Source organism: Mytilus edulis, chromosome 3 (assembly GCF_963676685.1).
Source record: "Mytilus edulis chromosome 3, xbMytEdul2.2, whole genome shotgun sequence".
NCBI classification, from domain to species: domain Eukaryota; kingdom Metazoa; phylum Mollusca; class Bivalvia; order Mytilida; family Mytilidae; genus Mytilus; species Mytilus edulis.
Window position 1 is genome coordinate 79,822,348 of NC_092346.1, and position 18,569 is coordinate 79,840,916.

Consider the following 18,569-nt stretch of genomic DNA (forward strand, 5'->3'; position numbering starts at 1 on the left):
AACACAGGAAAATGGTTCATGAAAATGTCAAAAATGTTCTTTTTCTTTTCAGAAATAGATGATTATTTAATAAAATAGTGTATATACTTTATAAAATAAAAATATAAATAAACAAAACAATGTAAATCAAATGTAAACATAATGTTGATACTTAAGCTTTAGGATTGCGTTTGTAATGTTCACATCATCTATGTAATGTATTTACACAATGCATATTCATGAAAGAAATGAGATTCTTATTTTCCTTCTACAGCAGTTTACTTACATATATGTATATATATGGAATAAACAAATAATCATTTCCTTTATAATGAGCTACACAAAGAGGCAAAGAAGCATATGATACTACTGTTGTAAATGGTGTAGTTCTTGTTTTCCTTTTCATATTTGTTTCAGTATTGGTTCAGCAATATCAACAGATGAAATGTATATTTGGGATACAAATTCAGCAACTTTAGCCAATTCTGAGCAAAACTATCAACAGATTTTTCTGTACAATCAACTCTTTCTATCATTCTCAATCAATGTCTTAAAACTCAACTACAGTCCCATGCATAATAAATTTTTTTAACCTTTATACATAAAATTGTTTCAATATTTGTCTAGACTTGAAAAGCTTTCAGTTGAACATTAATGTGTTAAATGCTTTCCCTGACTATTAAAATAGTTATCAAAGTTACCAGGATTATAATTTAGTACGCCAGACGAGCGTTTCGTCTTCATAAGACTCATCAGTGACGCTCATATCAAAATATTTATAAAGCCAACCCTGAAATTAATGTCAGTAAAAATTAAATATGAATGCACAATTTGATGTCCAGTTGAAAAGAATATTAAGAGAACGAAAATGGGATACAGATTGAAGTTATGTGTGACCTCTTAATAACTTTGAGTTCCATTGTAAAGCTATGGAACATCAGAAACGAATTTGATATTAAAATATCAAAATATTACATTCAACTATAAAAGAGTTTAGGTGAATTTGATGATTTCTCGACCTGATCTAGGCGGTGTTGCATATTTAAGAATTGTGTTCTTCTGAACTGAACTCCACTGAGAAACTTAGCTATTCAAATAAAAAAATAAAGAGATATGCATAAGCTAATTTTTTCAACAAGAGTAAGCACATCTTTGGTTAGTGTTGGTTAAGTGTAGTTGTAGTTTTGAGATTAGCAAAAACTATATGATGCAAGATTACAAATAACATTTCTGTGTGTCAACAATTTACTTAACATAGAACACAATACCGTACATGTTAAAAAAAGGATGCTTCTTAATTTTTTATTAATATTGTTTTAGGTTTTTAGGGAATAAATTAAGCGTACAAAAGATCTTTTTCTTTATGCCAAAACAAATGTCCATTTATCAGTCAAAATTGGAGAAGAAATAAAACGGGGGAAAAAAGTCCTGATTCTGCTCTGAATACGGACTTATGGTTATAAACAAGCTTCTGTCTAAATTTCATAAAATACAATGAAGAGCTGACAACATTATTGATGACTGAAAAACTTTAACCTCAGACCATATCTTAAAGAAAACTATAAAAAAAAAAAAAATACATATACATTGTACAAAAATAAGAAGATGTGGTATGATTGCCAATGAGACAAAAATTTGTCATTTTCATTTTATATATGGAGGTAAATTCTATAACTGTAGGCTTCCAAATATAATAGCACTAATGTGCACTACAAAAACATTACCCTCTTCTATAAGCATGATAAGTAAAACTGTGCAAAACTTCCGCAACAAGGGCATTAAGGTAGCACAATACAAAGATTTGTTCACTCCCAATCAGACAACTTTAAACTGATGTAATTCATTTCATCCTTCTTTATTATTTTATAAATGAGGTACCAAAAGAAAGAAAAAAGATTAATCTTTCAAATTGTGATAATTTCATTATGACATAATTATTACATAACAAGTGAAACTGCGAGCTTCTGCTCACTGATGATACCCCCGCCGCAAGTGGATAATATTAATAGTGTAAAAATATGCAAGTGTTCGGTAAACAGGAAGTTGTCGAGTGATGAATCTGAAAAAGCATCACACGGTATAGCTGACTTATAAAAATCCTGAAACCAAATTTCAGAAATCCTTGTATTGTAGTTCCTGAGAAAAATGTGACGAAATTTTTTAACTTGGTTATCATGTGTAAAATCATGCAAGTGTTCGGTAAACAGGAAGTTGTCGAGTGATGAATCTGAAAACGCATCACACGGTATAGCTGACTTATATAAATCCTGAAACCAAATTTCAGAAATCCTTGTATTGTAGTTCCTGAGAAAAATGTGACGAAAATTTTCAACTTGGTTATCATGTGTAAAATCATACAAGTGTTCGGTAAACAGGAAGTTGTCGAGTGATGAATCTGAAAACGCATCACACGGTATAGCTGACTTATATAAATCCTGAAACCAAATTTCAGAAATCCTTGTATTGTAGTTCCTGAGAAAAATGTGACGAAAATTTTCAACTTGGCTATCATGTGTAAAATCAGACAAGTGTTCGGTAAACAGGAAGTTGTCAAGTGATGAATCTGAAAACGCATCACACGGTATGGCTGACATATATAAATGTTGATACCAAATTACAGAAAGGGTGGATGTGTAGTTCCTGAGAAAAATGTGACGAAAGTTTCATGGGACGGACTGACTGACGGACGGACTGATGGACGGACTGATGGACGGACGGACTGACAGACAGAGGTAAAACAGTATACCCACCCTTTTTTAAAGCGGGGGTATAATTAATTATTATGTAATTAGTCACTATATTGTGATGTCCACACTTGAATGAATTTAGCATCTTTGTTCTTCATAGCATCCCAAAATATTTTATAGATTCTTGTACAACACAGCTTGACCTCCAAAACTGTGTCTCAGATTTCCAAAAACATCAATAGAACAAATTGTATACCCAATTGAATTTAGTGGTCTCTAATGAATTGATGTTGCAAACTTCATTGATGATTCATGAGAGAATAAAATACAATAGGAAAAATCTGAGACACAGTTTTGGAGGTCAAACTGTGTTGTGCAAGAATCTATAAAAAAATTTAGGATGCTATGAAGAACAAAGAAGCTAAAGGAGTATGTTCGATAAGGTCCTAAAATGGCCCACTTTTTTAGCGTAAATTTCAAATTCGGATTTATTGACCAATATCACGATATATTATAGCTAATACATTGACTAGATAGGATATAAGCCATTTTGTTTAAAATTTTACGTTTCTGCGTTTCATTATGACGTCACAAGTTGTACTCATATTGATTTTTCACGAAAAAATCAATGAAATTGGGTAAATTTCCAAAGATTATTTGACAGGAAACATAGAGCGCATACGTCGACAACAAATATCTTTTAAAATAATGTTTGTGAAGACATTTAACATGTCGTATTTGAATATTAAGCTTGTCGACGCCTGCGCTCTATGTTTCCTGGTCCTTTATTTGGTTGAAATCCCGCTGATTTTGTCAAATTTCACCAAAATCCCTTATCTTGACCATTTTGGAATGTAAAAATCGTTGTGTTAGAATTAAACTTTGACAAAAACAGCTCTGTGTAACTTTTTCACATGTCTTTAAGGCAACTTAAAACAATTATTGTCTTGTAATCATGAACTTTATAATTGGGGCCAAATATAGCACTTACCGAACTTACTCCTTTATTTAAGTATGGACATCACAGAATGGCAACTAATTACATAACAATTAACTATGTAATAATTATGTCATAATGAAATTATCACAATTTGAAAGATTAATCCTTCTTCTTTCTTTTGGTACCTCATTTATAAAATTTAAAGAAAGATGAGTGGAATTACATCAGTTTAAAGATGTCTGATTGGGAATGAAAAATCTTTGTATTGTGCTACCTTAAGGATGTACTTAGTTGAGGTTAGGTAAAAATTAAGAAATTAAGAAATTAAAATTGATACTATAAGTTGGTAGAGCTTCAATTAAGGATAAAGATAAGCTAAAAAAATTAATAGGTCATGGACCTCCTTTTCGAGACATTTGAGATTTAAAAAATGGCGGGAAAAGGCTGACTCGGACTTTTACCTTATATTTGCATTGGTATTATTTGTGTCTCAAAACAAAAGTAAGAAAATCAAGAATCTTCTAAAATTTTGGTAAATGACCCTTCATGAGTTATTAAGTCTTATATGAAAAAATAAATGGGTGTTATGGGGCAAAATATTTTATATTGTATTGTATGGAAAAACACCAAGGAGTCCGAACGTTTGACACAAATTCCAAAACCTCACCTAAGTACATCCAAAACACTATAATTTCAAAAAGAAGTCAAATTATTTTTGATTTTTTTTTTCTGTAGATACAATTCATTTAGATGGTATCAAATGTGTTTGAATTATTAAATATGGATGAATAACAATAGGTTATTTACATACACAATAGAATGGCACTGTTATAATATTAAATACTTAGTTAAGTTCCACTTTACCAGAAATTTACAATTCTTGAATGTTTGACATTATTAAACTCTACATTGAATCATCATTCAAAGTTGAAACATTCCTTATCTAATTTTCTTTTTGATCTTGCTCCTCCCCATTTTCACAATTCTACAGTGGTATCCATCTCTATCTCAGAGGTTTGCTGGGGTTTTCTTCTCTCTAGGAATGCTATTATTAGTAACATAAAACATCCAAACAGGGCTACAGAGCCATTGACCCTAAACACATTCATCCAGGAACCAGTTGAATCTTTGATCAAACCTGAAATATATGAAACAAACATCTTCTCATATCTATGTAGTAGATTTTATAATCATTTTTTATGACACTCTTTAGGATATTTGCATCAAGTTTTCTTTGCACTTCTGCTGAAATAAATATTTCAACATGGGATAACTTACCACAACATCCAATCAAAATACTTTATATTTTGATAGCAGTTTTCTCTATAGTGCAATCAGTTGACATAACCTTTGAGTTTCAACTTTCGATTAAAATATGTTTAAAGCTCTACCAATGGCCAATTAGATGAAAACTGGCTGCACGACTGGCGTTCTATCACGCCAAGTCATACCTCATCATTCACCAACGTCATTTTGCGACAAGTCAGCACATGGTAAAGCAAAGGGGTGGACATAGGTCCCTGATTCCCACTTCCCTAACCTCCAAATCCCTCTCCCCTTCTATTCATATTCCCTCCTCCTTACTCCCAAACAAAAAGTTGGCATCTTTCATGTCTTTATTCTGCCCCTGTTCCCCTGGCTTCCCCACTCCCCATCCCATAATTCCCATGTTCCTATAACTCTGTCCATCCTCAACCTCATTTCATGCTCACATGAAGGTTAATTCAAAATTTGTAGTTTCAGAGAAAAATGTGCAAAAGTATATTGTGGAAACATGCTATTACAATGGAATATGTGCTATTTGCATTTATTAATTTTACCTACCCTCACAAAAAAGTCAGTATATGAATGAAATGTTGATGTTTTTTTTTTTAATTTGAATGATAATCGTCATAGTTACCTGATTCCACTGGGTTAACCAGCAATGACAATGATGCAGAAAAAGCAATAAATCCAAAGGCATGTGAAAATTTCTCTAATCCTAAACTGTTGATAATTGTATTAAACAAAACACCATTATATCCTCCAGCAAAAAATCCATAAATTCCAACAAATATGGCAAGATGCAGAAATGTGTTCATATCTGGAGTGAACAATATTCCCAATCCCATTAGGAAAGTGGCTCCAAAGTATATAGTTTTACAATTATTTGGACACATGTGTGTACACCATCCAAAAAACAGTCGTCCAAATAATTCAGATATGCTTATAATTGCGATGATTGTAGCCCCTTGTGTGTCTGTTCCACCAATTTCTTCACAAAACGGAGGTAAAATATTAAATATACCCAGATATCCAAGTGATTCACAAAAAACAAAAATAAGGTACAGAAGAAAAACAGGATTTTTGAAAAGGCTCCAATCAAATATACATAATTGTTTAAAAGACCAACAACAACCCTTCTTGTCTAAAGTCTGAGATTCAATAAGAATTCCTCTATTGCTATTATCTAGCCTTTCAAAAGTCTGAGGTATACTCTGCATTGATATACTGGCTACTACACCCAGACTAGCACATAAAGATGGATCATAGGATTTCAGACTAATAACTGATGCTGTAAGACGCTTCTTGTCATCTTTTTTTAACCATATCATCTTTTTTAGAAGTGATTCTTTCTCAGCTTTTAAACTGTTCTGGCTAGTACATTCATCACTTTGATTTTTAATTTGATTTTCTTCGTCTATTTTATATTTGTCATTGGTAAGGATGGCCTTTAAACTAGTGTTCCCTGCAGATAAATGTCTTCGTTTTCCTTGACTACGAGATTTTGTAACAGGCTTTTGATTTTCAAAAGAAAATTTCTCATTATCTTTATATTCAAAATTATTCATCTTGTCTTGGTCATTTTCATGATTTCTGGATTTTCTTTCATCCTCTACTTCATCTGTCTGTGACTCATTTACTGATCTACTTTTTGACGCTGATTCTCTAGAAGTAGAGTCAAGAGAGACAACTCCTAAGCTTTGTTTCCTACTAGTATCACCGAGTGAGGCTACTCCAATACTTTGCTGATCATCAGAATAAATAGATTTACCCATGGCATCAATATTTGAACATACAGATGGATCGAAAGATTTCAAACTGATCACTGATGCATTAATCTGATTGTCATACTTCAAGTTTTCAATGCCCTCATCATTTTCAGAGTATAATGATTTACCCAGTATTTCCGGATTAGAACAAAGAGATGGATCAAATGACTTGAGACTGATAACAGAGGCTGTCATTTGTTTGTCATGCTTAGAAGTGATATCTATACTTAGTTGATCTTCTGAGCACAGAGACCTTGTCATATTTTCTGGATTTGTATACAAAGAAGGATTGAAAGATTTCAGACTAACAATAGAAGCATTAGCCATTTTGTTTCCTCGTTTGGATTTCTTCTGTGCATGTCTTAATAGATATTCTCCCTCTGAAACATAACTATTCTGACTTCTGCCGTCATCTACCGACATATAACTTTTATCATCACAATGAATGAGGTCACTAGCATCTAAAAGTATCATACTTTGTTGATCTACAGACGGTGTCATTTTCTCACTAACTTTTTTTCCTTTACTTTTCTTAATGGGATAATTCTTATGTGATCTGAGCAAACAAGCAAATACACATATGTTGTACAAGATACCAGCAAAAATCATCATACATCCTTTAAGTGACATTACATCAATCAGATATCTCATCACATATGGAAGTACTACTGCACCTAATCCTCCTCCTGCAGTAACAATGCCATTAGCTAGTGCTCGTTTCTTGTGGAAATAATGTACAAAGCTCACCACACAGGGACTGAATGATAAACCATAACCAATTCCTGTAATTACCAAACAAAAAAATGTTGTTATGAAAAATTCAACATATGCATTTTTTAGTACATGTAATACATTGTCAAAAAACTGGAAAACATCTGCATACATAAACACAATGGAGAAATTCCCATAATTTAATACAATGCATTTTGTTTTAAATAAATTAAAAAATTAAAGCACATGTTGTTTTTCAATCTAAGGTGTTCTATCAATTTCCCCTCATTTCTTCTTTTTTGTTATGTAGTATACATATAAATGTTTTACAAACCTGTAAGACAACCATATGTCAGATAATAGTAGTCCAAAGATGGAGCAAAAGCTGTCAATAAAAATCCTGTCCCTCCAAATAATCCCCCAACAAAACAGACTGCTCGGTGAGAAAACTTCATACTCAGCGCAATTCCAACAGGTCCTACAAGGGTAAATCAATGTTTTCTTTAAACAAATATCATAGCTTTGAAAAATCCTTAAAAATGTCCCTACATATTGTGTTGACCATTGAAATTTTGTTTTAAACTGTCTATAAGTCCTGATCATTTTCTTTTTTTTTTTTTAAATTCTTTCAATTCTAAAATTAGTGTGAAAGTAAATCAATTATATAAAGTTAAAATACACTCCTACTTAGAGACAATAAGACAATGACTTACCTAGCCCAAGATAAAAGAAACCTGTTAATGATTGTATAGACTGGAGTTCTTTGTTGCTGACATTGTACTTTCTAGACAGTTCAACATATAACACACCAAATGATTTCAGAGATCCAATCACCAGGAAAAGAATCATTGAAGCAGCTGAAATAAATGGCAAACGAATTGTTAAGCATTTCATTAAAATTTTCAAATGCTAGTATTTTGAAAAATATTGAGATTGGTTGAAAATCTTATAAACAATGAAGTTCTTACAAATTATGAGACATTACCAAATGATTATACACAAACTATACATTTTGTTGTAGCTACAGAATTGTAGCTCTTTGGTCCTGATATTTTTCAACAATTTACAGACCACATTCCTTCCTTCCTAAAGTTCATTTATTTGATCAAAACAGGCTAGTCTAGTGTTCTATAATTATTTTATAATGTTTTTCTTTGTATCAATATTTTTATATTGGTGCTTTCAAATTTGGTAGCAATTAGTTGAATAGATTTTGATATGGTAATAAATCTACACTAGGTAAATTTGACTCTGTTAACTTACTTACCAAACACAACAACCCATGCATATCCTTCATCTACAGGTAAATTTGACTCTGTTAACTGACGTTCCTCTTCATCTTCATTCTCTCCTGTTTTCACTTTCTCCTTCATACTTCTGTTTTTTTCTATAGTGTTATCTACTGAATTAAAATTTACAAAATAACAGTCTGTTATTAAAACATATTTGTTGTGATAATACACAATGAACCATTTAGATTCAAGCTTTATAAGTAAATCGTTGTAACTGTTTAATTCTTCTAGCCATTAACCGTAGTCCGTAATGTCATGAATGTGGAATGTACATGGAGGTCTACAGAAAGACCTTTTTTTAAGTTGGAGACTTTTTAACATGGTAACTTTCCTTTGGATGTATTCTTACATTATTAAAAAGATCAGAGACATATATACATGTGTACATATGTCTCTGATAAGATGTTGTAGGTCAACAAGTAAGAATGAACCCTCATTAATGGAATGCTTCCTCATGCATCCTATATTTAGTTATACATGTTATATGGTTTTCCCCTAATAATTTTTGGGCCCTTTATAGCTTGTTGTTGAGTGTGAGCCAAGGCTCTGTGTTGAAGAACGTACTTTGACCTATAATGTTTTAAGTTTCCAAATTGTGACCTAAAATGTTTTACGTTTACAAATTGTGACTCAGATGGACAGTTGTTTCAGTGGCACTCATACCACATCTTCTTATATCTACACTTGTATACATGTATATGACAACCTTATCCTATTCTTAAATAAACTTTAAATACCTCAAAGTTTAAATACTTATATTGGGAAACCAAAAAATATGTATATACAGGTATACCAGTAATAGTCATGATAGAAGGTGTAAAAATACACTGAGATTTAAGTTGTACTGTCAGATTTTTTTCCATTCAATCTGTAGGAAGATATATGCAGATTGATAGGATTATCAACAATATGTTCCCAGCTCACATTAAAATCAGTACCACTCATTGCTGCTTATACTCACAGTAATAAATGCCTTTATAAGCTCCAGTGTAAACAGTACAATTATGTCTTATTCCATATTCAAAGTCTCCTTTTCAAATACACCATCTTAATGAAAAAACAGTAGCCCTTTTGACTTTATATTGATAGCTCCATCTTGTATTCTGTTAATAACAGAGTTAATGATCTACAAAATATATAGAAATTAGCCATACATTCATACAACTTATCTTAAATTACAAATTGTTCACTCATCATTAAAACAGACAATTACCGATAAATACTGATAAAAGTTATTCATAATTGATAATCTTTGCTTCCTATATCTTCTATATACACATGATATACAAAGTACTTTACAACTGTATGACATTGGGGAAACATACAGACATCTGGGTTATCATTCTACAGAACACTTACATTTTATTAAGGATGAAAACATTTACTGCTCATGGTTAGTAATAGTTGACATTTCTTTCCCCCATCCTGGTCGCAGCAGGAACTAGACCTATCTATGCTAAATGAGTATAACACTGTTTTCCTTCATTGACATCAGATATGATGGAGATCTGAAACAATAAATCAATCAATTTTAAATAATTATATTGATATGTGCCATAATAAGCCTGTAATGCCTGTATCACTCGTGCCTGGCATTTAAGCATAGAATTATAGAAGGTTGATTTAAAACTTATCTACATTGGTGCCACAACCATCAGATTGAGTAACTTGTGTCATAGGAGACAGGAAGTTAGATATTTTCCTCCTCAATATAAATCCTTTTATCATTATGTTATTTAGAATATATGTTCATTTTGAATACTATTTTAAGCAGGTCAACAAAAACATAAATTATGTGAAGGCAACTTGACAGTTTAAACATGTTAAATGACAGAAAACAAGAAATGATTTATTTGTGATGTGAATAATGAAATTGTTAAATCAGTCCAATCATTGTGTCCAAACTCTATGAGATTCTGTAAAAGCAAAATGGAGTTTAAATATAAAATAAAAAATCCATTAGATGTTCAAAAGACAAAATTTATTAGTCTTACATATTTGCATTATTGGCATGATGATAAACTTCTTGTATTTTTCAGATTTTGTCATTATTATTAAAACATAAAACAAGGCTTTACCAAAAATAGTTGACTATATAAGAATGCCATGATTTAACAAAGATGTGAAAGCTAAGTGTATCAATATCTTTGAGGGTAAGGCTTGGGCTAAGATCTATTTTGTCCGAAAAACTGTGAGTTAAAAGTATGTATATATGACATTATATTGACATCACAAGTGACCTTTCTGCACAAAAGGGTCCAGATTATACCAAGTAATCAACCTATTTATTAATCAATAAAAATCACCATATGATAATTTTGAAATTTTGAAAAGTTTAATATTTTGCAATTTCAGGGCCAAATAATAGCTGTCAAACAATGAACAAATGTACAATACCCCTACTTTTGCCAAAAATGAAAGAGAACTTTTGTTTAAGAAATAATTCTATCCTGCCATGCTCTATGCTCATTTTAACATGGGTAGGCATTATATTTGTTAATATCTTAATACTGAGCGTTAGCGAGGTATTAAATGTTTACAAATATAATGCCTACCCATGTTAAAATGAGCATAGAGCATGGCAGGATAGAATTATTTCGATTCTAATAGGAATATTTGAACTTTTTCACTTCGAAGCGGACCTATAGTAGACGCTCGGAATGTCGACATTTTGACTTCATGAACCAAAAACAGAAAATCAGCAGTTTATCAATAAAAAAAGAACAGAAACATTTAAACTTACTTTTGGAATGTTTTTTTTTAATTTCCTAGCGAGCAACACTAACAAAAATGTCCATTTTGATCTCTGGCGTTGTTCAAAATTCATCTGACGTTGCAATTTCAATTGTGACGTCAATCACGTGCAGCCCATGTTCTATTTGAATTAGAGCATGGCTTTGTACCCAAAGCTTAAGAAGAACGTCATATTAGAATAGGGATTAGTCATTTGTAACCTTAATGTGTTAATTAGGGTGGTAAGATGAACATAAAAGGGGAGGATTTGTTAACATTTTAAATAGATAGATTTGAGTTTTTCTGTAAATTTCAAACATGCAAATTGAAAATTATAACTAATTTGATGAATACACTTGTTTTTATCTCATTGACAAAATATTCACTTGTCAGATTTAGATGTCATTTCTATATATCTCTTGTTTCATAACTGTTGGCTTCATTTTTACATTTTTATATTTGTTTCATGTAAGACACTGGTTAATTATTTTGGACATGAAGAACAACAAAATCAGAGACTGATGTCTTAGATTTGTCAGCTTTTCTTGAAGCTTGCCTTTCCTGAATATTTACCTTTCAAATAATATACATACCTAAAGCACTTAGAATTCTAATAGTTGTTTCCTCACATGGTTAATAGTAAAACTTATGATTGAATATATTTGGGTCATTTTCAAAAAATGTCGAATTTTCAGTACACCCATGCTAAATTTGTATTTCTAATGGAAATTTCAGTTGTAATGGTTTAAATGAAAGCTTGTCGAATTTTTGATTCAGAACATTAATAATAAACACACCTTACATCTATATTTGATAAGATTAAACTGCATTTAAGTCCGATTTTGGGGGTATTTGTGTGTGTACAGTGTCAGAAAAACACATTTCAAATAATTTTTTCCGATTTTCTGATCGCCTTGATATCTGCAAAAGGGACTTTTTAAGAACATTTATTATAGTTCTAAAGAAAAATCGTAGCTTCTTTATCATTGTATGTAACATATTATCTACAAACTAAATTGAATCAGCGTAAGGGAGGTTCATGTCTATCCTGTTATCGCTACTTAAATCAGCCGTTAAATTATTCTCCCTATGAATATTGAATCAGTCAGTGTTGATTTCAAAAGTGCAAAGTAATCTTTACATTTAAAATGCCTCATTTCTTGAAAGACAGTGTAGAGAAAAGAAATTTCAAGACATTTAGAGAAAAAAATAGAGTGTACTTTTTTTCATGTCTATGCTGTTACCAACAATTTTGATTAATTACACCAACAGTATGCTTGTAAAAAGTGCAATAACTTGTTGGAAACAAAATTCACAAAATAAAACCATAATCACTTCACAAAAGGGAGTAGTTATTTCATAACAGCAATCAAAAACGAAGAAATTTGTCTATCCTGTAACTATGGTTGCTATGGTTACAGTAACAGGATAGACAATCGTAGACAAAAACGTCGTTAAATTTTTTATCTTAACATAAAGGTGCAAAACGAATGAAATATTTCGTTGTTTGAACTCATCTTAAGGTTATAACGTCTTAATCTTCCCAATTAAGCATTTGCAGGTGCAATACTGATATTGGTAACAGGATAGACAAAAAGGTAACAGGATAGACTTTTATTTAGTGATATATCAGAAACGTACGTTCCTGTTACCAATGAAATAAAGAGAAAAGTAGACTAACTTATGAGGGTTTTACTTGATGTTGGGTTTATTTGAAAGGGTGAAAAAATGCCGAACAATATAAATTGCTATCTAAGACTTGCATTACTGGTGGTAAATTTTACAACCTTTGAAAATCAATTTTTAGAGGCATTTTTCAGTACAACCTGGAAAATTGGCAAATAATCTATAATTTTACAGAATGAATATATGTGACCAGCCACGACATATCCAGGCTTATGGAGGTAGAACGTCATTGTGAGAAAATCGCCATTAAATGCCATTTCCAGGCTTAGGAGGGTACATTGTCTAAAATTTGATTTTTGTATATTTATCTAGAATATTCCGAAACAAAACTCTCTGTCATGTTAATATTATGACATATTTGAAACGAGTCAGTACTACGGAAGCGTATTAGCATCACACATTTTTTTTAAAATTTTTCTTCCTATGTTTGCGTTTAACGCAAATCTTTGCGATATAACGCAAACCTTTGCGTTATAAAGCAAACCTTTGCATTATAACGCAAACCTTTTGCGTTGTAACGCAAACCTTTGCGCTATTACGCAAATATCTTGATTTCAATTATTCATTCAGTTTTGTATATATGTCCGTCTGTCATTTATTTCGGATGTGATTTACTAGTAGATCAAAAAAAGAAACATAAATACAAGGCCAAATCATTATAATAAATATGCATAGGAATAATGGAATACTTGAATTGCAATTATACATAAATTAAGACTGATTTGTGCATCAGAAAAGTATATAATTTAACAAGAAAATAGAATATAGTTTAGTATATAGTCATATTTAAATTGAAAGATAAAAAATAATGTCATACAATTCTGAAACCTCCAAGTCAAATAGACAAAATGATCTTTCTGCTTTAAAATGAATTATTAATAAGGAAACATTTTTTTTAAATCTCAGAATATGATCAAGATTCTTTGATAGAAAGTCATTGAATTTTCTTATTAATATAATGAAGTATTTTTAAGATGCTTGGGTAGCAATTTGAATAGAGAGAACATAATTTTATTAATAAAACATCTTCATTCTATACATTTATTGCCAAAGGGTAGCTTGTTTGAATCTAACCTACTTTACACAGTTCTCAAACGAGAGCTTACTTTGGAAGTATATTTATATTCGGTTATAGCTATATTAGCAGGGTTGATTTTTTTCTTAGGTAAAACCTCAATTTACTCAATTTTCTTTGTAATATATATACTAGTAGTAACATGGATATCGTTTTTGGGGACCTTTATAGTTTGTTGTTCAGTGTCAGCCAATGCTACGGTCAGTCAGGGGTACTACTTGTACAAGTGTATTTTATTTACTTGAAGAAGTAAAAAAAAATATACACATATAAGTAAACTTGTAGGATACTTATACAAGTGAATTTTATTTACTTGTATAGGTAAAAAAAAATTGGCTTAGTTATGTCCCTTAGGCATTCAGAATTTTTTACTTGTATAAGTAAAAAAATCATCCTTTCTTCTTTTCTTGAATTCTTAAGATTTCTTTGCTCTAATAGAATTTTGAATTGTGTATCCTTTACAGATGTCTTTACTAATCATTTAAGTGTAATTTCATGGACAATGAAAATCCCACTTGTCTGTTATCTTCAAAACACTGCTCATTTACAAGCCCCAAAGGAGCAATTTTTGATTGCCTTGCGCAAATATACAAGATCTTTGCTCAATCAGTTTCTTTGATGAATTAATGAGATGAAACATTGAACTTTAATGAAAAAATTTGAGCAAACCTGGGAAAATCATTAAAGGCATGATTTTACATCTCAAAACTTGAGGATTTTTGTGGGATTGTAAGAAAAATTTACTTATATAAGTAAATTTTTTAGAAAATTAAGGGGAGATTATTCAAACATTATTTATTTACTTATATGCGTATATTTTTTTTTACTTCTTCAAGTAAATAAAATACATTTGTACAAGTAGTACCCCTGACTGACGGTTGAAGACTGTAATTCGGCCTATGATGGTTTACTTTTACGAATAGTGACTTAGATGGAGAGATTTCTTATTGGCACTCATACCACATCTTCTTATATTATTCTGCTCATTATTAGTCATTGATATGATCTAATTATTCAAGCATTTTACTTTGCAATGACTACAAAGGTGATAAATTTTAATATATACAGCCTCCTCCATTAATAACTACTGTTTCCTTTGAATCTTAAATAAGAAATAAGATAACACAAATGTTTGCGTTATAACGCAAAGGTTTGCATTATATCCCAAAGGTTTGCGTTTTAACGCAAAAGGTTTGCTTTAAAACGCAAAGGTTTGCGTTATATCGCAAAGGTTTGTGTTATAACGCAAAGGTTGCGTTATAGTTTGCAAAGGTTTGCTTTTAACGCAAAGGTTTACATTAACGCAAAGGTTTGTGTTATTTCGCAAAGGTTTGCGTTGTAACGCAAACATAGGAAGAAAAAAAAATGTGCGGCGCTAACATGCTTCCCTACATTTCAAATACTGGTATGAAAATGAGACTGTTCTATGACGACTTTTATTTATTGAAGCCACTAATTTATAAAACACAAAATTATTGTATTTATTGGCTTTTAGTGATGTTCAATAGCGTATTTGAATAAAATTTCAAAGACTTAAATTTACTACAATGCAAACAATTCTTAGCTCTATTTTAGAACATGAAATTTGAACTTGTTGAAATGAAGTTAGTTTGAAATTTGTCAAAGTAAGCTTTAAGAATTCCTTTTTTTTAATTTAGATTTATTATGCATTTCTCTAAACATAGTATGCGACGTGTAACAGTTTATAAGTAGGTGTTCTCATATATTAATTTGATACGGTGCATTTATTTATATGGATATATTTCAGACTTCATTTATGAAAGAAAAACTTTAGAGCAGAGAATTATTTGGTTTTTTGTAGCTCTATTTTAGAACATTTAATTTAAACTTGTTGAAATGAAGTTAGTTTAAAATTGATCAAAGTAAGCTTTAAGAATTCCTTTTTTTTAATTTAGATTTATTATGCATGTCTCTATACATAGTAAGCGACGCATAACAGTTTATAAGTAGGTGTTCTCTTATATGCATTTGATACGGTGCATTTATTATGGATATATTTCAGACTTCATTTATGAAAGGAAATCTATAAAGCAGAAATTTGATTTTTTTTTGTATCAATTTAAAATGTAGATTCAAATATTTTTCACTTCAAACGATAAAGTAAAACTTCTTCAAAACTTGTAAAAATGTATAGTTCAGCGTCCGCAAAAAAGAAGCCAACGAAAGTGTTTATCTCTTCTTCACAAATAAGTATTTCATTGAAACTCGATATTTATCATGTTTATAATTTTTCTAACAATGACGTTCTACCTCCATAAGCCTGCAAATGTCATGGCGGGTCACATATATAAAAGTTTATTCTCTTGAAAACCATCTAATTGGCTACGTAAAACAAGCTTAACATTTTATCTAAACCTTTTCTAAATAACCCGAAATTTCTTTTGAAAATGGTAACAGGATAGACAAAATATTGTACCACTGATCAAAAAAGATATTCTTGTATGACATCATTAAGATTGCATCTTTTAATATGTTGTTCCTAAAGTACTGTTTGTTTTGATATGCTTATGTAGAGGGTTATTTGAATAAGTAACTTTTAATAATTTTTTCAAATTCAAAATTTGACATTTTTTTGAAAATGACCCATTTATTGATGGTTTAGGAAAACAGATCTTTCAAGCCCCAAACCAATCTGGCCTAAAGTCAATTCTTCACAAGTTGTTTTGTCCCATGTTGATTCAAGCTCCATTATAAGATTTATAAATTAATAATATTTATATAACATTCAGGAATTTCTTTAAATATATTTGTTTCAGAGTAAATGGTAGTATAGATGTTTAATGATAGCAGTTAATAGAAGTACTGTATGCATGTTAAATATATTGAAGGACCATACAGGTTCATGTACATGTAATACATGTGATAATTATTTTAAATCAACATGGGACAATGATTTGGGAGGGATCAACTTGGGTACAGATCAACTTGGGTACAGATCACCATGAAAGCTGGTTTATGATATTATCTGGGAGTCAAACTTGACATTTTTGACATGTCTTTACATGAATAATTTATGACCTGCAGATGTGTTATCAGGGCACCAAAACCCTACACTCCTCCCTACAATATTAAAAACAAAATATAATTTTTGCCACAAAAGAAAGCAATTTGCTTAGCCTCAGTTGTTAAATCCAAAATCTTAAGTTTTAACATGTTCTAACTGTCATAACTGTTCTTCCATGAGAGTATTTTTTTAAAGCTAAAAATGAAGGTGTGGTAAACAGACCCTCACCAGCAAATATCCAAATAAAGTAAGCTGAAGTCACAAACAATTTATCGTAAAGCTCTAGGGACTTGGAAAAAATAATAAAAACTCCAATATTTCCTTCCCCCATCCCCTTTTCCACTTTTGCGTTGCAAAATTATAACTATTTTCTTTAAATTTTATGTTGCACTTCACTCTGCAGCCTCCAGGATTTAAAGGATTTGTGGTGTCAGTGGTCAATCATACGAAAATGTATCTCTAAAAGAGGAACTGTTATTGCATGTGTATTGACGATTTAAAAACTACCTTTCATTTGGACACTTTGACTGTCATATTCATTTTTTTTATTTATTCACAAGTTTCTGCATTGATTATGGTTACCGGGTGATCTCGGCTTTTATCCTTACTAATAAAAAGTCATCCGAAATGATAGTTTACGACAGCATGATTTATCTAACTACCAACAAAAGTAATTAACTTTTAAGTTGTAAATAACATTTTTATCATAATATAGTGGTGAACGCTATTGCCGCAATAGTTCTGTGTACATTTCTTATCGTGATATTGTATTTGCAACTTGTGCTGTGTACATTTTTATTGTGATACAAGTGGTGAACATTAGCTGCATACATTTTTACCGTGATATCGTGTCGATTCTTACACAGGAGGTTGAAATCCTATCAATGAGGGTCTATAAATATGTCAACTCGACTATCACAGTAGAGCTTCTCTCGCGTTGCATTCCTGTCGCTTCTCTCTACGAGAGAAGCTCTACTGTGATAGTCGAGTTGACATATTTATAGACCCTCATTGATAGGATTTCAACCTCCTGTGATTCTTATTACCGCAATTGTGATGTGTACATAATATTTTTAACTTATTATCGTCGTAATATTTTAAGACTTTTAAAATATTTCTTTTAGTCGTACATATTTTTAATGTAAATATAAAGATATCCGCAATCTCGGTGTGTAAATTAAATTGCTCATCCGATAAGTGGAGTGCTCCGATTAAACGGAGGTGAATACCTGTACAGAACAGAACAGAACAGAACAGAACAGTGGTAGCCACCATGCCATGTGTGACAGCAAAAGGCAGGTCATTATCGGCCCAATTTTTTTTATTAGACGGCCGGTGAACCGGAATCACAGGTTGCCGATCTGATATGAAAAAGAAACAAATCAGAAAAAAAATGTGTGTTTGAGTTT

At 31.1% G+C, this 18,569-nt stretch overlaps 1 protein-coding gene across 2 annotated transcripts; it reads right to left on the bottom strand.

Annotated features, from left to right (window-relative positions):
- Positions 1-4,318: 4,318 nt before the first annotated feature.
- LOC139517568 (uncharacterized) lies at positions 4,319-17,769 on the bottom strand. 2 transcript variants are annotated; one of them, XM_071308782.1, is made up of 8 exons: positions 17,668-17,769; positions 10,001-10,149; positions 9,603-9,767; positions 8,617-8,751; positions 8,063-8,206; positions 7,684-7,827; positions 5,507-7,420; positions 4,319-4,744 (listed from the first exon to the last, which is right to left on the bottom strand). In XM_071308782.1, the coding sequence occupies exons 4-8, from the start codon at positions 8,720-8,722 to the stop codon at positions 4,584-4,586; spliced, it is 2,469 nt and encodes an 822-aa protein (XP_071164883.1). In that variant the 5' UTR covers positions 8,723-8,751; positions 9,603-9,767; positions 10,001-10,149; positions 17,668-17,769; the 3' UTR covers positions 4,319-4,583. The 2 variants fall into 2 exon arrangements, with proteins under 2 accessions (XP_071164883.1, XP_071164884.1); XM_071308783.1 differs by having other exon boundaries at positions 8,617-8,748; positions 17,668-17,766.
- Between the last annotated feature and the right edge of the window lie 800 nt (positions 17,770-18,569).

What these genes read in the sequence shown, in the direction of transcription:
- LOC139517568 (XM_071308782.1), bottom strand. Translation starts at nt 8,722, where the DNA reads ATGAAGGAGAAAGTGAAAACAGGAGAGAATGAAGATGAAGAGGAACGT. An exon ending in TGCATGGGTTGTTGTGTTTG is followed by an intron (nt 8,207 to 8,616) that starts GTAAGTAAGTTA and finishes CATTTATTTCAG; the next exon opens with CTGCTTCAATGATTCTTTTC. An exon ending in GACATATGGTTGTCTTACAG is followed by an intron (nt 7,421 to 7,683) that starts GTTTGTAAAACA and finishes TGGTAATTACAG; the next exon opens with GAATTGGTTATGGTTTATCA.